This window comes from Sinohyriopsis cumingii, chromosome 2 (genome assembly GCF_028554795.1).
Source record: "Sinohyriopsis cumingii isolate HCF-2022 chromosome 2, ASM2855479v2, whole genome shotgun sequence".
Taxonomy (NCBI): Eukaryota; Metazoa; Mollusca; class Bivalvia; order Unionida; family Unionidae; genus Sinohyriopsis; species Sinohyriopsis cumingii.
In genome coordinates, this window is record NC_142962.1 from 102,524,192 (window position 1) to 102,549,726 (window position 25,535).

Consider the following 25,535-nt stretch of genomic DNA (forward strand, 5'->3'; position numbering starts at 1 on the left):
GTATAAGGGCAAAACACACACCTACCACCATGAAGGGAATGAGGATTCTTCCCTGTATGAGGGTAAACTACACACCTATCACCCTGGAGGAAATAAGGATTCTTCCCTGTCAGGGTTAACCACACACCTCTCACCATGAAGGGAATGAGGATTCTTCCCTGAATGAGGGTAAATCACACACCTCTCACCCTGGAGGAAATAAGGATTCTTCCCTGTATGAGGGTAAACCACATACCTCTCACCCTGGAGGGAATAAGGATTATTCAATGTATGAGGGTAAACAACACAACTCTCACCATGAAGGGAATGATGATTCTTCTCTGTATGAGGATAAACCACACACCTATCACCCTGGAGGGAATAAGGATTCTTCCCTGTATGAGGGTAAACCACACATCTATCACCCTGGAGGGAATAAGGATTCTTCAATGTATGAGGGTAAACCACACACCTATCACCCAGGAGGGAATAAGGATTCTTCCGTGTATGAGGGTAAACCACACACCTCTCACTCTGGAGGGAATAAGGGTTCTTCCCTGTATGAGGGTAAACCACACACCTATCACCCTGGCAGGAATAAGGATTCTTCCCTGTTTGATGGTAAACCTTAAACCTCACATCCAGGAAGAAATAAGACTCTTCCCTGTATAAGTGTAAACCACAAACCTATCAGCCAGGAGGGAATAAGGATTCCTCCCTGTATGAGGGTAAACCACACACCTTTCACCCTAAAGGGAATGAGGATTTTTCCATGTATGAGGGTAAATCACACACCTCTCACCCAAGAGAGAATAAGGTATGGTCCCTGTATGAGGGTCAACTGCACACCTCCCACCCTGGAAGGAATAAGGATTTTTCCCCTGTATGATTGTAAATTGCACTCTTCATAACAGAACAGCACAAATGATGATCCCCTAATCCAGGATGACAGAACCTGATTAAGAGAAATGGATGTAAATTACTTTTTCTGACCAAGCAAAATCAATGGATAAATCCAGCAAAAGTGCTGATTTATGCCCAAGATATGGATGTGCTAACATTAAAGTGGTCCAGTGATGGTCTGGGTTGCAGCCACTGGACCAACCAGATTAAATTCTTGTCTTTGCAAAGTTAGATCATGTAGGTATTAGCTTAAAAAGGTTGACTGTGTATGCCTACCAACTGCAGGTATTATGTCTTGCTTCAAATGCAAGGCTTGCTGAGATGCCTACAATATCATGAACTGAAACAATATGCATATTTTCAGGTGATGACCATAATATTTACCAACTTTGTTGCAATCCATCAAAACTGCAGGATTAGTGATAATGAAAATATCTCATACAATGCATTTCTTTTACACGATAGAAAAGGGCAATAACTAAGAATTATGGCTAGAAGAAGGTGATTTTGTTGATATGAGCATATTTAGGTGAATTACCAATTTTCACCACAGTCCATCAAACCCCACAGGATAAGCTACTCTGATAAGACTGTGTCAAAAGAAAGAATGGAAGAATGATTGGACAGGACCACATGAGGATTACTACAGAGTCTGGAGTATACAAAGGTAATTCTGTTCACTACTTGTTTTAGAAGTAATACCTTTTTTCAAAATTGATTTAGTTCTTTTACTTTTTAAAGGAAAAAAGAGAAATACATAAAAAAATAAACCCTTCAAGCTTATTTGTCTTTTGTTGATGATTATATTTAGGAAAAATTTATAAAATAAAGTTCATGGTTTAACTATGTAAGGATGTTATACACCAGAAGTTATTTTGATTATAATTTTTTTCTCTCCATAATTGCTCAAAGTACAATTTAATGATTAATTCACAATTACTTGTGATTAACAATGATCAGCAATCAAATACAGCTGATTATATTTACTAATTAAAATTATGCAATGTCTGCTACTAGTGACTGTACAAAAATATGCTGGTAAAAAAGATTGTGGTCTGGTAACCAATCATATTGCAAGCATAGAAGAATCACATCATAATCATAAATGTGTTGGGTGTAAGATCCCCAATAAAGTCAAATCAGACACATGTAGTTTTCACCTCACAAAATGGACAAATTCATATCCATGATGAGTTGTGCTAAACTAGAACAAGGACCCAGTGTCTGAAAAATATAGCATAGACCAGTTAGTTAAATAAAAATCTTCATGTTCATTTTTAGACTGTCCCCATTTATAATAAATAATATCTTGTAGATAAACAATGGCACAAATAGAGCTACCAACTTGGAGCTAGCAGTAGCAAATTATAAATGATATATGAGACAAGCAATAAGTCAATCATGAATTAAAAATACTATTAATTCACCATTATTGATAGAGTTACCATTTTTTCATTTATTCCATGATTGCTGCAAATCATGACCAGAAAAATATTCAATGTAAAACATCTTTGCCAAAAATTCTATTAGAGACATTAACAAATTCAAGTCCCATAAAAAATACATTATTCTAAAACAAAAACAAAAATGATAGCCATAGAAAACAGTGAAAATGAGGACATTTAATTCACACTTTCAAGATACTGAAAGGAACTGACAAAATCAGATCAGGGAAGTTAATTACAAAATCATGTACAATCAATAATATGGGGAGATAAATTTAAACTCCAGAACCAAAATTTTAAGACTTTCTTTACAGTGAAATTGTTTCCATATCTAAACAAAACTAACAAAATGGAATAAAAATGTATGTTCCAATTTTAATGTGTAGCAAAAAGTGAAAAGACATAAGTTGTTGTTGTTGTTGCAGTAGGGTTTAACGCCATTTTTCAGCACACGATAGGCTATACATGGCGGCCAGTATTAATGGTGGAGGAAGAACCCGGAAAACCCCCGGAAAGAACCACTGACCCACGAGAAGCTACTGGCAAGACATAAGTAATCATTGATTTGCACCTGTAAACATATTATAAGAAAGGGTCTGTGTGTATTCTTTAAGTCTATGGATTTAATCAATCAGATGAGTTAAGGTAAAATTCAAGGTGAATTATTACAATAAACAATACCTTTCAATTCCAGTATCAATCTTAAAAGAACACCATTTGAGTCCAGCGTCAATCTTAAAACCATATCTTTCAAGTCCTGCATTAATCTTAAAGCAACCCTTTCAAGTCCAGTATCAATCTCAAAAGCATACCTTTCAAGTCCTGTATTAATCCTAAACCCATACCTTTCAAGTCCTGTATCAATCTTAAAACCATACATTAAGTCCTGCATCAATCTTAAAACCATACCTTTCAAGTCCTGTATCAATCTTAAGACCATACCTGAAGTCCTGTATCAATCTTAAGACCATACCTTAAGTCTTGTATCAATCTTAAAACCATACCTTTCAAGTCCTGTATCAATCTTAAAACCATACCTTTCAAGTCTTGTATCAATCTTAAAACCATACCTTTCAAGCCATGTATCAATCTTAAAACCATACCTTTAAAGCCATGTATCAATCTTAAAACCATACCTTAAGTCCTATATCAATCTTAAAACCATACCTTTCAAGTCCTGTATCAATCTTAAAACCATACCTTTCAAGTCTTGTATCAATCTTAAAACCATACCTTTCATGTCCTGTATCAATCTTAAGACCATACCTGAAGTCCTGTATCAATCTTAAAACCATACCTTAAGTCTTGTATCAATCTTAAAACCATACCTTTCAAGTCCTGTATCAATCTTAAAACCATACCTTTCAAGTCTTGTATCAATCTTAAAACCATACCTTTCAAGTCCTGTATCAATCTTAAGACCATACCGTAAGTCCTGTATCAATCTTAAAACCATACCTTAAGTCCTGTATCAATCTTAAAACCATACCTTTCAAGTCCTGTATCAATCTTAAAACCATATCTTTCAAGTCCTGTATCAATTGTAAAGCCATACCTTTCAAGTCCTGTATCGATCTTACTCTCCATTTGTTCTCGCAGTTCCCTCTTCCTATGCAGACAATCACTGTACTTTGGAGTGGACCTGAGAGTAAAACCACATAATCTAAAATTATTCTAATTGACAATAATCTGATAAGCAATATGTTAAACTTGCCTTATCTTGCTAAAATAAAGTGGACATAAATTGATTTTTATGATTTTATTGTTTCATGCACTTAGTCACCATTTGTGTGGAACTTAAACCTGTACTCACAAAAATATCTGAGCACAAAATGAAGTAAGACTAAAAACTCCACAATTAAAAATCATATTTAAGAGTCAATCAATCTTTTTGATATCCAGTGCGTATGTAGAGATAAAAACAAACACAAAAACCTGAAATATTTGTGATTCTAACTCCTCTCAAGGCAAAGCTAAAGAAGATCAAAAATTTTGAAGTTTTAGCAAAAGCTGTATTCCGATTGTACTGAGGTTAAGTGGCTTAGTCCTGTAATCACAAAACTCCACAGCCTGTGTTTGCAATCCAGCTAAATAATACTGTTTCTCTGAAAATCATCAATGTAGTAAATGTTTAATAAAATCAATCACCAATATTTTACAGTGGCTTTCAAATGAATCAGTAGCAACATATGAACGTATTAAACCATAATCAATTAGCTTATTAAAATGCCGCAAAAGATTGAGTTTGTGTGCACTCTCAAGTTACGAAGCTTCATGAATATGGGACCTGGCCTGAAATTCACCAACAGAACTTAGTCCAGATCTAAAAATTAAGTACAGAATATAGCAAATATAATTTTATCAAATTTAAGTCTGACTTAACTCACCAAATATCTTAAGTCTAGTCCTAACTTAAGACTTCTGTTGGTGAAATTGAGTCATGGTGTCTCACATGCATTTATGCAGTGATGTATTTCCAAGCATTTGACTCACAAAATCTGTGTCACAAAACTTAATAATCAATGTTAATACTGATAACAGCAATGATGAGAAAGTGAAACCTACTGCATAAATTCATGTTTGTCGGATTTCACTGCCAACAATACAGACCCTAAAGTGTCAATGCATAATGTGACTGAAAATCTGTGTCTGTACAGTTTATAAGGATTACTCAATAAAACATATAAGACAAATACTAACACATTTGGATCTGACTTTATATATATATATATATATATATATATATATATATATATATATATATATATATATATATATGGTATCTCCCACAATGTTCATACTGGCGAGAAAAAATGCTTATCCTAACCATTTTTTAATAAACTTTATATGGCTGGGGTTAGGGAGAAAAAAAACAAGCAAACCATCTATTGTATGAACGACCAATGAGCTGTACCTAGGCAAATGCCAGAGATCAAATCGTATCTCCCTCTATGAGACATGCTCAAATTGGCATGTAATGTCCAATAAATAAAACTGTGTCCTTTCCAGCTTTTATTCACAGGAATCTGAATACCCCTTTATATACTTCTATGTTGATTTATTAACACTTTTCAAGAAGCCTATTTTTCCTTTAGTTTACACATGCACCACTTTCTAGACACCATTTTAAAAAAGTTCTACAATTAACAGATTGATCATGCAGATGCTTCACATGAACAAACAGGTGCAGTTTAAAGTGTCTGGGTGCTGCTGTAAAGTTAGTCTGGTTCTCTGACTAATTTCACTAATTTTAATATGAAAGCTGGATCCAAATCAAACATGGATGAACCAATTATCTGGATTTTATGCAACGATCATTTTTCCATAGTTTTTGCTCTGAAGCCATAAGTCCATATATTAAGGGTAATTTTCGTAAGACTTATGGCAAAATTGTAAGGATTGACAGATCTGTATCACTGACATTTACCCTCAAGGTCAATGGAGCAAATATGCATGTCACCAAAATAAACTAGTCTTAGCTTCATAATAATTCATCAAGAGTTTGAGGCAAATCCATCAAGGAGTTCAGAAAATATAAACAAATGAAACACTCAGTCAAATCTTTCAAGCAAAATTTCATGTGGCCTTGAGCCTAAGGTAAAAAGGTGTGATTGAACATGTCACAGAATGAATTATCTTAGCCAAAAAATGATTCATTCCAATTCTAATGAGCATCTATCATGGGGTTTAGGAAATATATACAAATGAAAAAGTTCAAACAATGCAAACTGCTGTTACTGCTGCTGCTTCTACTGTTGTAGCCTTCAGAAAGTGACTGATATGTCTTGCATCCCAAGTGGGCTCAATAAAATAATTCCTAGAACAGCAGTGATATTTAACTAAGTGCTCCTATGTTAAGATAATAGTCACATTTTGAAGAACAGCATTCTCAATGTTGATGACATGGTGAAACATGGAGTGAATGTTTTGAATTTGCTTCTAACATCAAGACCAGGGGGTATTTTGGGTTTGTTTGATTGGTAAATACAAACAACATTAGATTAATACTACTGTCAAAAGAACTGCTTATATACTGCAAAGATTGTGTAAGACTCAAACTGAGTCCATACCATTTAGTGAACAAAAAGTGTGCACTTAGGTTGAGAATTATTTGCTCACATTGTGTTACTGGCATCTTGGATGACGATACTTGTGTTCTGCTAATCAAATGAGTGTCAACAGACGAGGTCCACACTTACAATGCTCTCTCTTATGGTCCACTGATATACAACTTGATGATTTTCATGTTATGCTAATCCCACAAGTGTCGAAAAATCAAGCCCACTCTTTCACACTTCATGCAAATGTCCACTGACATGCAACTTACATGATGAGTGGTACAGCACAGTCCATAAACTGCTTCTCAAACAAGTGGAACAGAGTGTTAGCCTGGGACACCACATCAAAGAAATATATCTTGGGTTGACTTTTAGGATCTGGGAGTGGAATACCTAGAAAAATAAAATAAAATTGAATCAAACATTGATGAAAGTTACAGCCAAACAATATGTGCTAATGTATTTTATAATTTAACGTAGACAAGTGTCAGACCTGAACAAGAATTCAGGAAGGAAAGCAATGTTTCTAAGATTTACTCTGCTAGTTGTCCAATCTCTCTTCTCCACCTAACCACACTTTCTATCCCTGAAATTTTATATACTCACACATGGCTTCACAACCCCTATCCATTCAAGGAGTTGAAGATAGGCCTGTTAAATGTGGAGGAAGGTATGTGACGCAAAAGCAAGTGTTGCAAACTGAACCTACCTTGTTTACTTATATGAACTATAAACAGCACAGATCAAGATCTGTGGCCAAATAACGTTCTGTCCATTGCTTGCTATTTGTTCTACTAAACATCTCATGCAAACAGCACAGATCATGATCTGTGGCCACATAATGTTGTCCATTGCTTGCCATTTGTTCTACTAAACATCTCATCTAAACAGCACAGATCATGATCTGTGGCCACATAATGTTCTGTCCAATGCTTGCTATTTGTTCTTCTAAACGTCTCATGTAAACAGCACAGATCATGATCTGATATGTGGTCTCATAATGTTCTGTCAGATGTTTCCTTTTAGTTCTTTTAAAGATATAAAGTAACTGATACATAGGTTCCAGCAGATGCTTCCTGTTAGTTCTTTTAAACATCAAAAGTAATTGATAAAGATCCAGATCTGTGGTCATATAATGTTCTGTTAGATGTTTCCATACTAAGATACACTGGTTTAGAAAAGTAGATCTGCTTCCTAGGGTGGGTGTGTTATTTTGGGGGATGGGGATGCAACTATGTAATCTACATTAGTTTGAAAATCTTATATGCCTGTGTATCTGACACCATCTTAAGTTTCAATGAATAAATAAGCGATCCAACAAAAGTCTTATAGAATACATAAATGATCTAACTGAAGGTTTACTGAGTATGGGGGGTGGGGGGCCTGAGTGTCTGTGTGGTCTGAAGTGTTCACCATTACAGATCATTGCCATATCACCTCTGTCTGTATGAATTCGAGTCTCAGTTTTGGCCAATGAAGGTATGTGAGAAAGCTTGCCAGTAACTTCTTGTGGGTTGGTGGTTCTTTCTCGGGTTTTCCCAGGTTCTTCATCCACCGTTTATATTGGCTGCATATATAGCCTATCTTGTGCTGAATAATGGTGTTAAACCCTACAACAACAACAACAACTGAGAACGTTAGTGACCCCATTGAATGCTTATTGAATATATAAGCAACTCAACTGAAAGTTTACTGAATAACTGAAGATTTACTGATTACAAAGATGACCTAACTGAAGACTTACTGAATACAAAGATGACTTAAATGAAGACCCACTGAATACAAAGATGACCTAACTGAAGACTTACTGAATACAAAGATGACCTAACTGAAGACTTACTGAATATACTGAATACAAAGATGACCTAACTGAAGACCTACTGAATACAAAGATGACCTAACTGAAGACTTACTGAATACAAAGATGACCTAACTGAAGACTTACTGAATACGAAGATGACCTAACTGAAGACTTACTGAATACAAAGATGACCTAACTGAAGGCTTACTGAATAAATAAATGACCAAACTGAATGCTTACTGAATATAAAGGTGACATATCTGAAGGCTTACCGAATAATAAATAAGTGACCCAACAGAAGGCTTACTGAGTACAAAAGTGACTCAACATCAGAGTAAAATTCCAGGATGATTAAAGTTTTCTACCCTTTTAATGATCTTTATTTCTTCCTGATATAAAATTAGTATATTAATGTTTCCTGATGAAATGTGTATGTGTCATTATTCAAGAATTATACATGTACTACTGAGAATTATTTTCAAGCACTATTAAATTATTTTTAATGTGACCTCAAATTCAATCCAATTTCTTAGTAGCTACTGAAATACAAGCACTTTTCAAGATCGTACAAACCCTGTGTAATCTGTTTCCAATATGACTACCTCCTAAAAACTGTTACTTCGCAGCATATATGACAATTGTATTTAAAAATAAATATTATTTACCATGTAGACCAATTTCTATGGCATAGTCAATATGTTCTACCACAAGGTATTGTATCAAAACATCCAAGACTCTCACAGCATTTTCTGCTACATCAGATGTCCCTGACAGCTGAAATAGGAAACCAAGCATAAAAATGAAAACAAAATAATTTTTTATGTCATAATAGAAGGTTGATAACTGAAATGTTTTTCTGACATTTCCATTCACATGCTTCTTTGGAACACCAATTCTTCTAGTAAAATATGTTTCTTTGATAACACTTACCTCATCATAATACCTAAGGAGTAATACTACCTTGCAAATCCAGCACTCTAAGATGAAATATTCAGCTACTTGAGCTAAATTTGTCTGGTCACATGTGGCAGTCAGTGATCTCCCCTTAATATAGGGATAGGCATCAAATCACAGGTGTACCTCATTTGCTACTGGAGGGGAATGCATGCTCTCATTGTAGGTTGTAACTGTGGAATAACTAGGAGCGTAAATCTGTGCCATGATTGGGTAAGTATTACTAAAGAAACATTTTATTAGAAAAATTGGTTTCTTCTTCAAATATGTTACCTGATCATAATACTTTGGGAGAAAAGGAAAGAAATGTAGGAAGCAGCATCCTTTTACTCCAAAGAGACCATCTCCAGTCCCATAAAGTATGTGAAGTAGCTTCTAGACTGAGAGCCTGGCAGGAATACTGACTCAGTTACACAGAGATCCAGCTTTAGGAAAATGGAAACTTCTTCCCGTCCCACAAGTGGAAGTCATGCTGCATTTTTACTAAGCTGTCAAATGACCTGAGAAAGTAGCCTGTTGTACTGTAACCCTAGATCCCATCAAATCTAACTGAGCCTTCTAGGATGACAGATCCCTGAGGTAGAATCTAGAGAGAGCTGACTTCATCCCACAGTTTGCATCATATCAGCAAAGGCACTATTTTGCTTGAATGCAATGCTTGTTGTGACGACCCAAACTTCATGAGCTAAAATGCGTAACAAGTTCATATATAATGTTGGGTAAGTTATCTGTATGCAGAATGGATAACCCATCTTATCCATGGCAAAAAAGACTACACTGAGATATCATCCTTTCCGTCCATGAGAGGTAAGAATAGACAGATTATCCCTATTCACACTGGCTCAGTTATTTCCAGGCACAGTTTCAAAGCTTTGACTAGGTTCAGTTTCACCACAAAACACTGACTGCCCATAAGTGGTAGCCAGTTCTTGACCATGAAAGCAGGAGCCATGGTAAAAGTGTCACTGACCCAACCTGTCAGAACTGTGAGTAGTTCAGGTCAACCAACAAAACATATTTTGCTGGTTCTGCCTTTTGTACCTAACAGAATTTCAAAGCAGGTGTAATATTAGTGGTGAACCAATGAAGCTGTTTGAAGAATGCCTTATTCAGCCAGATTAGCACACAAGATAGATTTTGCTTTGGGCACAAATTCAGCACCTTTAGGTGTGTGAAATAAAAATTCAAAAGCAAATCAGAATGGTCTTTGTTTTGTCTATTGTCTATAACCTCTGTTCCATGATGATGCAGTGTCAGAGATTGAGCTATGGTAACATTTTATCATGATTAGGGCTGTTTCTCTTCAAAGAGACAAAGTAGGAAGTTATCTATTTAGGGAGTGATGCTTTAAGTGAAGAAATAAGTTCAAGTTCATGCCATTGTAAGAAAATTCTCCACTTTCCCCTCTTATGCTTTCAAAGTAGGGCCTTCTCACTCGAAAAATTCTCTCCACCACTTGTTGTGAGAACTGTTTGTTACTGAGGGTTTGTTTAATATGATCCAGATGTGCAGACTCAGCATCTCTGAATTTGGCTGAAATTGCTGCTGCTGTGGTTGCTTGAGCAGATGAGGAAATATGCCTATTTTATTCTTAATTTGTGCCACTAGATTTATTAAGTCATTTCTCCATTCCATAAATTTTTGCATCTGAGGGGATTAATCAGGACGATGTGATACTCTGATTTTCATGTCTTCTGTAGCTCCTTAGTATTCAGAGGTCTTGGAGGTTAAGCCTATGTGACGAAACCATTCCAATCTATGAATGAGAGTTGACTATTGAGGACTTCAGACCCGGGACTGGTAAGACAAAACTTGCCTCAATTGGATTCACTATGTTTATGATAAAGTTGCAATTCTACAAAAGACAGAAATATTTTGTCTGCAAATGAAAGTAGCAAAAACATTTTGGAAACAGATGGAGTATACTTCCCTGAAAAGAGAAACTCCTCTGACTTGCCCTAATGTTGAATATCTTCCAAAATTCTTGAAGATGGTTTGCAAGGTCTCTGGATAGGATAGAGAGCATGCCATTTGGCATGAGTGGAATTAGTAAAGGAGATACACATAGACCTGGTGTCAATGTGTACATCAAGGGTAGAACACTGTCTGACTGAAACATATGTGGTCAGGCAGCATTTAGCTCTCATAGATAAAAATTGTACCTGCAAGGGCTGGATTTTGCAAGGTAGTGGTATTTCCCCACCTAAGGTATTATGATCAAGAAATGTATTTAATGAAGAAACTGGAAACTGCAGGCAAGCATGTCAGAGAATTCAGTATACAACTTGGTAAAAATCACTGGAAAATGAAATATTTACCACATTCACCTGGTTTTATCTAAGCTCTTTCACCATCCTCCTGACAGATTCATTTATTAAGATTTGTGACTCACAGGCAGTTGTGTCTGTGACATTAAATATAATGTAAAACTTAATTAAAACCACTGGTTCGTAAAACAAAGATGAAGTATGAATTATTTTTACCTGATTTGTGGTAATAACCCATGATATATAACAATATTTTTGATAGGCCATTTACAAAAGAATTTTTTATTTTGATACATGTTTAATTCCCTAAATTTCTTCCTTAATGGCTTCTATTTAATGTCTCTTACCACTTTACACCTCTTTAATGCCAGCTTTGTTTCCTGCAGTATGTTGATGGCAACCTCCTGTGAGAGAAATGTCTCACCCCCATAGTTTTCTATTGTAGGCCCTATGTTGATGTTTGCCTGCGTCACATTGACTATTTTGGCCTGGATGTCTCTCCTTAGCTCTGATAAACTGCAGTATACATAATAATGAAGTTTAGTAAGAACACCATTTATTCATGTATTTATAATTATATAGTGTTACAAAACTACTGATAAACCTCTTCTCATCTCATGTAATAGAAAACAGAAATCTTCCTTCTTCATGACCCTATTGCATATAAACTTCAGAAGAAATATAGTAATTTCTGTCTTTTTTAAGCAAACTATTCCATAAAATTTTCTCTAAACTGGTTTTAAAAAAATTTATAAATCTTACTAACCAAAATGTAAAAGGCAACAACTTCTTTCATATCTTTCATTTCTGAAACAAGGGAATGAAATGGGTCTGATATTGCTCACATGGCATACATCGGTCTCAAAGACAACTGTAGTAATAAGGCAGCTGCCTTGGTTGAAAAGATACCCACATCAGTATAACATCCAGTTCTCTGGTAGAAAATGGAGTTAACTGACATGCTGTTTAACTGTGTTTCTGCTTTGTGCTCGACTAGATGCTGCATCGGCATCTTGTGGATCAAAGTAAAACATGTTAATGCTAAGACTCTCACAATTAGTCTGGTATGGTGAGGCAGATTTCGAGAGAGAAATTTGTTCAGTGTTACTTATCAGTCAATACACAATTTTAACAGAGCATGTCCTAACAAACACTCAACATTAGCACAATAGGTAAGAAGTTTCGGAAATGCTGAGTGTCCAACCTCTACCTAAATGTACCCGGTAAGGTCAAAATAATTTTTAATGGTGAGAGTCTCCTAATGATAGTTGACATAATTGAATATACGTGTATAAACATGTACAAAGAACTAGCCTGTAGACTCCCATACTTGACAAAAAATTACAAAGAAACGTTTTCTCTGGCAAATACAGCAAACATTTACTGATCCTACCTGAGAATATAGTTGTGTCAGGATTAGTCTGGTGACTGTGTAGGCAGCAACCATGGGAACATGGAGGGTCAACTATGTGTTTTGTGACACCATGTCAAAGGTTCGAACTTCAAAGACTTAAGCCATGTCAAGACCCACAATAGATTCTACTTTGGGAACAGATCAAAGTTGGTCAGCAAGTCCAAGAGATCTTTATTGTGACTAATGTCAAGTCGCCCATGATGTCTTAATGTGTCAGAAATCAAGGATGGGCACCAGGTGGCAAAGCATTCTAAAGCACTCACCTTTACCAATCACCATCATCTCACCACTGTCCATGTAGGCTGAAGTCTCAGGCTTAGCCTATTTAGGTATGTGAGAAAGCTTCCCAGTAGCTTCACATGGGACAGTGGTTCTTCCTGAGGTTTTACCAGGATCTGCCTCCATCAGTTATACTGGCTGCCACATACAGCGTATCACATGCTTAAAATGGGGTTAAGCCCACAACAGAAATCATGGAGCAATATACCTTAAATGCTATTGGTGCTAGCTTCTTGTTTTCAAAGCGAAAAAAAGTATGACTGAAAAAAAGTTAGCCAGCTGGGACATCATTTGAATGATACTAGTCACAAAAAACAAGCCATTTCCCCTAATGTACTTTTAAAGTGGAGGGGCATCTAGCTCATGAGATCCTCTTTACAACTGAAGGATGGACGTTTTTTCTTGTGCAAGGCATACCAGAAAGTAGCAATGCTTTAAGCAGAAGTTTCTCCAGACATTAATGAAATAATTAGCAGCTTTGGCTCACTGAGAAGCTTTGGGGTTTCCTGGCATGTCTCTCACAAGTTGAGCTGATCAGTGACCAATGACTTGTCCCATTGGAGAGGGGCCATCAGAATTAACTTGCAATATGTGCCCCTCATTTTCTGGATTAACTTTGGAATCAGAACTGCAGGGAGTTAGATATAGGCCCGATTACCTCACAATCGATTGAAAGGGCATCTACAGTACACATGTTCAGGTCTAGGAATGGGGAGAAGGTGGGCAGGTTGTTGTTCCACCTTGTTGCAAATGTCTACCATTAGTTGTCCACCCAGTTTGCAAACTCAGTGGAAAATATATGGATGGAGTAACCACTCTGTGTTCAGTAGTTGTCCACTCCTTGATAAAGAATTGGCCAGGACTATGAGACTGCCCAGAACATGTACCTGAATGTCCATTTGATGTTGGAATACCAAAGAAGGTACCCCCATATTAACACACATTGTTGCAGTGACTTTGTCTCACCTTGTTCCTAAAGGTAACTCACCACCACTGAAATTTTTAACATTAATAAGACTGTTTTTGAGTGTAAACATTCCTTCTAAGCATGGGAGGGCTTGAGGATTGCGTTCATTCCAAGAAATTGGTAAGAAAGGTTTCCTCTTATTATGTCTACTCACCACTGACAATTGCAAAGTCCAGTAGCAAGTGGGCTAACCAACCTGAATTCCTGATGCTAGACATTCTCTTCTGTGCCAATGAATCAGGTAATACCTGACTTCCATTGAGATCCTGATCTAGCGGGCAAGAAATCCATCACCAATGAGATAGGTGGTCCAGTTGCAAAGGGCACATGTAGAGGTGACCTAGATTCATGAGATCCACTGTCACACTGAAGAAGCCAAGGAGTTGAAGAAACTCCTTCACAGTGATAAATATTTTGGAAATGGCTCTCTCTGATGTTAGAACAATACAGTCTATGCATTTGGTATGAATGCAGACCTGATTTATATGGGTGAGGAAATCATACCTAGATCTGACTGTCCATACACCCTAAATTTCAAATGAAACAAAGAAGGTTGTGCACGTCGTGGAGCAAAGCCAAACTTGCCAAGTACTTCTGCATGATGTGGCCTAGATACTCTGATGTCATGGATGAGGATGTTGCTTGGAAGCAGGCAAAAGGGCTGAGGCTAGGGCTGAAGCAGACCTGACAATCGTGATGAGACCATCTTAGTAAGGCAGCTGATTTTTTCCTGTTAGTTTCACCAGTTTTCAGTAAGATGTAACAAAATATCATAAACTGCTATTGTGAAACTGGAAAATGTATTTAAAAGTGTGGTATCTGAAACATGCAGCAACAGTAAACATTTTGTTAAACTGAAAAGTTTGTAAAGTACATGTAGACCTTATTTACCACAAGTACAGTTGCACACTTCAGTTTCAAACCATATGCAGCTCAAAGGCTTGTTATCTTTCAACCTGATGTAATAATTGGAATTTTTTTCTATTTCACATCATGATGGCAACCATATCTCCTGCCATATGACATACTCAAACTGATATGTGATGTCCAACAAACATAATTGTGTCCCTTCCTGCTTTTATTCACAAGAATCTGAATATTCCTTGTTATTATTCTATGCTGATTATTAAAACTTTTTAAGAGGCTTATTTTCATTTCGTTTTCAACATGCATCACTTGCTAGATGCCATTTTTAAAAAAATTCTATAATCAACAGTTTGATCATACAGATGCTTTGCATAAAATAACATGTGCAGTTTAAAGTGTCTGAGGTACTGCTGTAAAGTTAGTCTGGTTCCCAAATAATTCCAATAATTTTAATGTGAAACCCAGATCCAAATCAAACACGGATGAACCAATTATCCAGATTTATCAGCAATAATCATTTTTCCACAGTTCTTGCTTTTATTCTGTATGTCCATATTTTAAGGGTTATTGTCGTAAGACTTAAGGCATAATCGTCAGGGTTGCCAGGTTTGCTGAAGTTAGGGCATAAATCTGATACAATACTCCCCTGTAGGCAAAAAAGAGGTATTTTCTTTTATGTTACATGGATAGGAATGTTGAAGTGTGTGTCAGACAGGTCCACACGTATTGCATATTCATTGTGTCATACAGACAAATGGACAGACCTTGCTGTTTCCATTTTGAACTTTGTGGCTTTTATGAACAGTTGAGTTTACTTAAATCTATAATTGGACATGACTTCTCATTGGATTTCTTGATCAAGAACAGCCTTGAGTAGAAGCCTGAGGAAATGCTGGTGAACAATGGGAAATGCATGCTAAGTGCAGAACCATAACATGAACTCACTTGACCTTAGAGCCAGGAGAGGTGAAATTTCTAATTCTAACAGAACCAATGCATTGCTTTTCTTTCAAATCATGTAAAACATTTTTAATAATACATATCATATTAGATTAACACTAGCAACATTATGTTTCTTATTATGGAATCAAATGCATAACAGAAAAAGTACTTGTGAATGGCATATTTTATATCCACTCTATGTTTATTAAGTTCTCTATGTCAACACTAGTAGGGTATGGTTGCTATTGGAGATTACTGACAAATGGGTACCAATCACTAAGGCTATTGGTAATGCTATACAGTCTTTAAATAAAATTACTGTGCAGAAACTCTTTTTTTTTTCTTAGACCTTTCATAACTTCTCACTGAAAATGGTGTCAAACACCACAACAACAACAACAACACCATAACTTCTCACTGCTAGACCCTATAATCCACAAGTCTCTACTACTCTAGAACTAAAGCCCATTTTTCTTTGGGCCACAATGACCTAACCTTTAACCTTTTCACTCCAAAATCAATAGGGGTCTTTCATACCTTAAGTGCACACGCTCTACAAACTGTGGTCAAGGTACATGGGTTAGAACTAAAGTTTTTAAGAAAGAAAAAACACATTTTGCCTCCTTCAGTCACGATGACTCTGACCATTAACTTGCCATCCCAAAATCAACTAGCTTCTTCTGTACTAAATATGTATGCCATTTACAAATTTCAGTTAAGATACATGGTTAAGAACTGAAATTTTTGTGCAGAATTCCATTTTCTTCCTTGAGTGACCTTTCATCCAAAATCCGTAGTAATCTTCCTTACCCAAGTGCAAGCAATCCAGAAAGCTTGGTCAAGGTCTGTCATGGAGAACTAATGTAATTCTGCACAAATAATTTTTCTTCTTTCAACCACACAGACCTTGATTTTTGACATATTAAACACTAACTTAGCAAGTTTCTATCTTACTCCAAGCACAAGCCACCACAAAGTTTGGTCCAGATACATTATACAGAACTAATGCTATTGTGTGGACAACATTTTTCTTCTTATGTTCAGTGACCTTGACCTTTGATATTTTGAACCCAAAATTAATAGGCTATTTTGTTACACAAAATTTAAGCCATCCAATGAGTTTGGTCCAGGTTTCTGATGTAGAACTAATGTTATTGTACATAACCATTTTTGTTTCTTCAGTCAGTGACCTTGATCTTTAACATTTTGATCCCGAAATCAAAAGGGTTCTTCCATACTCCAAATGCAAGCAATACACAAAGTTTGGTAACTGTGCTGATGTTGGAGAACATGTGTATGTGTGATTTGGATTTTTAACATAGCTTTAACAATTTTTCAGTCATACTGCTATAATGTCTGCAGTGTGGCAGTTTATAGTAATGTCTAGCACCGGGGCATTATGCTGCATACGTGTAGCATGATGTCCCACCCAGTCACATTATCCTGACACCAGGCCAACCAGTTCTAACACTAACCACTTTTTGCTGAATGCCAAGCAAGGCAGCTGTTAGTACCATTTTTATTAAGTCTTTGGTATGTCTCGTCCAGGGGTTCAAATCCATGACCTCCCGTATCTGAGACAGATGCTCGAACCACTAGGCCACTGGAGTGGTGTTGGAGAAGTTGAGCTATAATGCAGAAATGAAAATGGTAAAAGAAAGATGGATAGACAACATGATAATGCAATATGCTCTGCCCAATGGCAGACAGACATATAAACAGAGCCTGGAGAGTTCAAGGAGAGCAAAACCTACCCTCCCGACTGTATCTGTTTCTTCTGATGCTCTCGTTCATCATAATATCTTTGCAGCAATGCAGAGCATCGTTCTTTTAAATATGCTGTCTCAACACTGAAAGAAATAATAAAACTTCTGGATTTTAGTGACAATAAAAAGTGACATTAAGAAGAATGAAACACAAGAAAGAAGAATCATTACACACAATCCATTTTTCTTATTATTTGTTTTGTTTGTTGTGGGGGTAATAATAAAACAGTAGCTGATTCAAATGGTTTTCCAACCATTATTAAGGAAAAATACTGTTAAACAAATTATAGATTAATGAATGTATTAAATGAAATGACAATACTACAAAAGGGAAACCCAAAAATTGCTTCATGCCTATATTGGAAAATCAGCAAGTCATGCAGAGCTCTCACTTAAGGAAAATGTTACATAAATTATGAAGATTTCACAAAAATGTAGGATATTTTTGATTATGCACAGAAATCAAACCAAGGTGTGAGTGAGTGAGTGAGTGAGAAAGAGATAAACAAATACTGACACTGGTGGTGTGTGTGTGTGAGAGAGAGAGAGACAGACAGAGACAGAGTGAGAGAGAGAGAGAGATTACCTGCTGTAGTTATCTAGATGTTTGAGAAACACAACTTTAGTAAGTTTAGCCAGAAGGGAGCTGTCATTTCCCAGCTTATAAACACTCAGATCACTTGATAACTGTGTGGTTCTGCAGAAAAAGAGAATACACAGGTACTTACATCAAGAACAATGTCTTCAAATAGGTCTTTACTATTTTTGATACAGGAACTGAAGCTTTTCTTCCTAGCAATCACTACAGAGCCTCAACAGTGTATCTTTTTTATTCACTCATGAACTGATTTTCTGACTTCATTCATGATCAGTTTCTTAAACCATTTCAAGGTCGACTGGAATCAATAAAAAAAATCTGATAAGGACACCATTACATTGTAACTTTTTAAGAAACTGGGATAAAAAAAGAGATGTTGCACTTTCATTAGTTTCTACTGGTTGCAAGTTAAGATGCATGCTCATTAGGATCTTTCTTTAGACTAAAAGGAGTCTCTCACATGATGCAAAATACTTATCCAAAACAGGTGTTCTGGAAAAATGCTGACCCCGAGATCTTCTGATATGTTGTTGTTGTTGTAGGCTTTAAGCCATTTTCAGCACAAGATAGGCTATACATGATGGCCAGTATTAATGGTGGAGGAAAAACCTGGGAAAACCCCTGAAAGAACCACGAACCCATGAGAAGCTACTGGCAAGCTTTCTCACATACCCACATTGGCCAAACCCGAGACTCAAACCCACACAGACAGAAGAGATGGCAGTGATCTGTAATGGTGAGCACTTTAGACCACTCATGGCCCCTCTTCTGATATGAGATGCACAGATCTCTGTTGTCTTTGCAATGAAACAATAATACTTTATTGACCTAAAAACTGATTTAATAAACACCCTGCAGAACATGAATTACATTTCATCTCCAAAATTTGAAATGTGTCCAAAGGCCTTGGGCAGAAAAACTAATAGCACTTCATGTTGGAAATGTGTCCAAAGGCCTTGGACATAAAAACTAATAGCACTTCATGTTGGAAATGGGATCTAACTCTGAAAAAATAAGTCCTGGCCAAACAGTTGAATGAAGTTCACACTGCATATCATGGTGATTCTTTCTAATTAGCTTTTCCAGTTGATTATCAAATGGGACAAGAGTATTTGAGCACACAAGAATTTTAATAGACAGCCAATACTTACCAAAGTTGGGGGGGATTTTTTATCAAGATAAATAAGTGAATGACAACACAGCTGAAGGATGAAATTATAACACTCACAATCTTTCAAGTAAATCTGTTTAAAATTATTTAGAATAATTTCCAAAACAATCTGTCATATAATGTACATTGCATACACCATAATTCATTAAGAGATGACATGCAATAAAATCTCATCAAATGAATCACGGATACAAAATCCCTAGGTGATGATGAGAATGTCTCTGAAATTTCAAATCAATTCAGTGGATGCCTTTACAGATCACTGCCATCTCACCTCTGTCCGTGTGCGTTCTAGTCTAAGGTTTGTCCAACATGGGTATGTGAGAAATCTTGCCAATAGCTTCCCATGAGTTGGTGGTTCTTATTGGGGTTTTCCTGGGATCTTCTGCCATTAGACATACTGGTTGCAATTAAAGTCTATTGTGTGCTGAAAAATGGCATTAAGCCCACAACAACAATCAAATCAATCTATCAAAAGTTAGGAGAAACTGTATGCACAAGACTTTGTCATAGACAGATATATGTACGGATATGACTAATACTTTTTCAATAGACAGATGGATTTATGGATGTGACATTAAACAGACAGATTTATGGACATGACTGACACTTTGTCATAGACAGATGGATGTATGGACACGGCTAACACTTTGTCATTAGACAGATGGCTATATGGACATGACTAACACTTCTGTCTGTCATAAACAGATGAAAGCATGTACATAATCAATACTTGATCATTAGACAGGTGTATGTATGAACAAAGCACTTTGTCATAGACAGATGGATGTATGAACAATACTTTTTGTCATAGATAGAAGGATGTATGGAATTAATGAATACTTTATCATTAGACAGAAGGATGTATGGACAAGACTAAAACTGTTTTTCCAGGCATATACATTGTAACTGTACATACACTTGCATGCAGTTAAACAGGAGTACCTTGTATAGAGTTCATACACATGCATGCAGTTAAACAGGAGTACCTTGTATAGAGTTCATACACATGCATGTAGTTAAACAGGAGTATCTTGTATAGAGTTCATACACATGCATGCAGTTAAACAGGAGTATCTTGTATAGAGTTCATACACATGCATGCAGTTAAACAGGAGTACCTTGTATAGAGTTCATACACATGCATGCAGTTAAACAGGAGTACATTGTATAGAGTTCATACACTTGCATGCAGTTAAACAGGAGTACATTGTATAGAGTTCATACACTTGCATGCAGTTAAACAGGAGTACCTTGTATAGAGTTCATACACTTGCATGCAGTTAAACAGGAGTACCTTGTATAGAGTTCATACACTTGCATGTAGTTAAACAGGAGTACCTTGTATAGAGTTCATACACATGCATGCAGTTAAACAGGAGTACCTTGTATAGAGTTCATACACATGCATGTAGTTAAACAGGAGTACCTTGTATAGAGTTCATACACATGCATGCAGTTAAACAGGAGTACCTTGTATAGAGTTCATACACTTGCATGCAGTTAAACAGGAGTACCTTGTATAGAGTTCATACACTTGCATGCAGTTAAACAGGAGTACCTTGCATAGCGTTCATACACATGCATGCAGTTAAACAGGAGTACCTTGTATAGAGTTCATACAGATCCTTCAGATACTGTTCCTGATCTTGCTGGTTATCTAGCTTGCTCTTCACAAAATTCTACAATAAAAAAATTCATGTTTTATTTACACAAACTTCAGTTCCCCACACATACTGAAAAAAATCAATTGGGAATATTACCTCAACAAAATAACACCGAAAGCTAACAAAACATTAGAATTTCTACAGCATGCCTTCAGTAAGGTCTCACAGGTCATCAAAATTACATGCTTCATGTACATTCATGTGACCCCATGCTGAGTATGCAAGAGCGGTCTGGGATCCATACACATCAATCTTGTTAATCTGGTACAATGAAAAAAAAACACAATTTGTAAAATCAAAACTGCAAATGTGAAATTGAAACTGTGACTACAACCGTACAATGGCTCCTTCAAACTATCTGTAATGAGGGACATGTGACTATGGTAGGTGGCTCATATTTCATTAAATTTCCCTGAAAATAGTTGAGGATTTGTTGTGGAGTCTGTAGCCTAACATTATACCTGGTGACTCAGGAAGTCATGCAGTGTAGCCTAACATAATATCTGGTGACTCAATAGGCCATGTGGAGTGTGTAGCCTAACATAATAACCAGTTATTCTATAAGTCATGTGGAGTGTTTAGCCTAAATAATTTCTAGTGATTCAATAGGCTATGTGGAGTGTGTAACCTAAATAATACCTAGCGATTCAATAGTCCATGTGGAGTGTGCAGCCTAATATTATACCTGGTGACTCAATAAGCCATGTGGAGTGTGCAGCCTAACATTATACCTGGTGACTCAATTGGCCATGTGGAGTGTGCAGCCAAACATTATACCTGGTGATTCAATATGCCATGTGGAGTGTGCAGCCTAAATACCTAGAGATTCAATAGGCCATGTGGAGTGTGTAACCTATCATTATACCTGGTGACTCAATAAGCCATGTGGAGTGAGTAGCCTAACATAATAACTAGTGATTCAACAGGCCATGTAGAGTGTGTATCCTAAATAATACCTAGTGATTCAATAAGCCATGTTGTTGTTGTTGTTGTTGTTGTAGTGTTTAACACCATTTTTCAGCACATGATAGGCTGTGCATGGCGGCCAGTTTTAATGGTGGAGGAAGAACCACAGAAATCCCCGGAAAGAACCACCGACCCTCAAGAAGCTACGGGCAAGCTTTCTCACATACCCACATTGGCCAATTCTGAGACTCGAACCTAAGCAGACAGAGGTGAGATGGCAGTGATCCGTAACGGAGAGAGCTTTAAACCACTCGGCCACTCAGGGCCCCAAATAAGCCATGTAGAATGTGTATCCTAACGTAATACCTAGTGATTCAATAGGCCATGTACAGTGTGTAGCCTAACACAATACCTAGTGATTCAATAAGCCAAGTGGAGTGTGTAGCCTAACATAATACCTAGTAATTCAATAGGCCATGTAGAGTGTGTAGCCTAACATAATACCTAGTGATTCAATAAGCCATGTGGAGTGTGTAGCCTAACATAATACCTAGTGATTCAACAGGCCATGTAGAGTGTGTAGCCTAACATAATACCTAGTGATTCAATAAGGCATGTCGAGTGTACAGCCTAAATACCTAGAGATTCAATAGGCCATGTGGAGTGTGTAACCTATCATTATACCTGGTGACTCAATAAGCCATGTGGAGTGAGTAGCTTAACATAATAACTAGTGATTCAACAGGCCATGTAGAGTGTGTATCCTAAATAATACCTAGTGATTCAATAAGCCATGTTGTTGTTGTTGTTGTTGTTGTTGTAGTGTTTAACACCATTTTTCAGCACATGATAGGCTGTACATGGCGGCCAGTATTAATGGTGCAGGAAGAACCACAGAAATCCCTGGAAGAACCACCGACCCTCGAGAAGCTACTGGCAAGCTTTCTCACATACCCACACTGGCCGATTCTGAGACTCGAACCTAAGCAGACAGAGGTAAGATGGCAGTGATCCGTAACGGAGAGAGCTTTAGACCACTCGGCCACTCAGGGCCCCAAATAAGCCATGTAGAATGTGTATCCTAACGTAATACCTAGTGATTCAATAGGCCATGTACAGTGTGTAGCCTAACATAATACCAAGTGATTCAATAGGCCATGTGGAGTGTGTAGCCTAACATAATACCTAGTAATTCAATAGGCCATGTAGAGTGTGTAGCCTAACATAATACCTAGTGATTCAATAAGCCATGTGGAGTGTGTAGCCTAACACAATACCTAGTGATTCAATAGGTCATGTAGAGTGTATAGCCTAACATAATACCTAGTGATTCAATAGGCCATGTAGAGTGTGTAGCCTAACATAATACCTAGTGATTCAATAAGGCGTGTGTAGTGTGTTGTCTAACATAATACTTAGTGATTCAATAAGCCATGTGAAGCATGTAGCCTAACATAATACCTAGTGATTCAAAAGGCCATGTAGAGCATGTAGCCTAACATAATACCTAGTGATTCAATAAGCCATGTGCAGTGTGTAGCCTAACATAATATCTAGTGATTCAATAGGTCATATGGAGTGTGTGGCCTTACATAATACCTAGTGATTCAATAGGCCATGTAGAGCTTGTAGCCTAACATAATACCTAGTGATTCAATAAGCCATGTGGAGTGTGTAGCCTAACATAATACCAAGTGATTCAATAGGCCATGTGGAGTATGTAGTCTAACATAATACCTAGTGATTCAATAGGCCATGTAGAGTGTGTAGCCTAACATAATACCTAGTGATTCAAAAGGCCATGTAGAGCGTGTAGCCTAACATAATACCTAGTGATTCAATAAGCCATGTGGAGTGTGTAGCCTAACATAATACCTAGTGATTCAATAGGCCATGTAGAGTGTGTAGCCTAAATAATACCTAGTGATTCAATAGGCCATGTGGAGTGTGTTGAATTACATTATACTTGGTGACTGAACATAATACCTGGTGACTGAATAAGCCACATAGTGTATAGCCTAACAATACCTGGTGACTCAGACATTCTTAGTCATCTAGGAGAAGGGAGAGTTTTATTATTGGGAAATGTTAAATAAATGGAGAAAAAAATTAAGGAACTCAGATTTGTCTCATCCAGGCATCCTCTAGACCAGTATCAAAATTAAACCTTTTTTTTTCAATGAATTTATTTGGAGAATGTTATCCAGCTAGACATATGATTATTGTTTTACTACAGATTAAATGACAACAGATAACAATACCCCAACAAATGTTGTTTAGTCATGTTTAACATATGTCCAGCCGATTTTTAAATTGAAATATATTTTATGGAACCGTAACAGTCAGCATAATACACATCAGCTTCAGTCAAGTATCCTGTAATATGTCATAAAACTTATTAAAAAAGATAACTCTCATGAGCTTCAGTACTTTTTTGTTAAAAGTCCTTCTTTGACAGCCTGAATAAATAAACCATCCAACCTGGAAAGTGCCATCTGCTTATGTGTAAATACCAATAATGAAATGTGCTCCTTTAGGATAATTATGAATACTGACCGTTATTAAGTCCAACAATCAAATAAGAATGTATGCTAAGAAAAAGTAGAGAAAATTACCTGCACACATACAGACACACAAAGGGAGTATAATTATACTTTGGCATTTTTTCCCATTTTGCTGGTTGAGTACATCAGCATAACCTGAACAAAATTTTTAGTTTTGATAAGTAATTTTTGCAAAGGTAATTTATAATTGAAAACATAGATTTCTGGGGTCTGACACTATACTAAATTAGGAAATAACGGTACACCATTGGTTATGTTTTGAAATGCATTAAGTGTACATCATAACATAATCAGAAATGTTTTACAAGTGACTGTTAACTGGTCTTGCTTGAACTGTCAAACACATTTAAATAAATCCCATAATACTATGTGAATCTTCAAAAAGGTAAATTGTACATGTTTGTTCAAAGAATACAGTAGTGAAACCATTGTAAAGATGATACGCAAGAGTCAACATATTTTGTGGAAGGGTGTCCTACAGAAAATGGCTGAACATCTCATTTGAACATCTCTGGTCAATCTTTTCATAAGTGGCATCTAGCTGTTTGACAATTTTAACATAGGTTATTTATCAGCTGTCAGCAAATGTACCAATCCAGCACAAAAAGTTTGAGCTTCAGTTGATTCTTCAATGTATTAAAAATAGCTGATGAATTAATGCCCGTGATAATCTAAATATCTTCCACTGCGTATTCTGCATCTTCATCCCTTGCCCCCCTTCACAGCATTCCCTTCCCTCTCACCAATCACATAGAATGGTTTTCCAAAATATGTCATCTTCCATTGATTTGCATCCATCTTAAAAATAATCAAACCATCTCAAAATTGTAGGGTGATAGAAAAATCACATCTGTAAACTTCATCCAAGTTGGCCTTGATATCAGTGAGATAGTTCCCTAAGAGTGCTGGATTTTACAGTATGCTCTTTGTCAGTAGCACAATTGTTCTTTTCTCTGACTTGTTTATGGCACTGTCATTTGCCTATGT

The 25,535-nt window shown here is 36.6% G+C and overlaps 1 protein-coding gene across 1 annotated transcript in view; it reads right to left on the bottom strand.

Annotated features, from left to right (window-relative positions):
• LOC149805502 (exocyst complex component 5-like) overlaps positions 1-25,535 on the bottom strand; it is a 74,511-nt gene that overhangs the window by 18,844 nt on the left and 30,132 nt on the right. The window contains exons 9-15 of the mRNA XM_089950100.1: positions 21,017-21,093; positions 18,229-18,339; positions 17,631-17,726; positions 11,755-11,923; positions 8,852-8,960; positions 6,655-6,778; positions 3,883-3,969 (exon numbers count right to left, since the gene is read on the bottom strand). Of these exons, the coding sequence (XP_089806226.1) occupies positions 3,883-3,969; positions 6,655-6,778; positions 8,852-8,960; positions 11,755-11,923; positions 17,631-17,726; positions 18,229-18,339; positions 21,017-21,093 (773 nt within the window). The remainder of the gene's footprint in view (positions 1-3,882; positions 3,970-6,654; positions 6,779-8,851; positions 8,961-11,754; positions 11,924-17,630; positions 17,727-18,228; positions 18,340-21,016; positions 21,094-25,535) is intronic.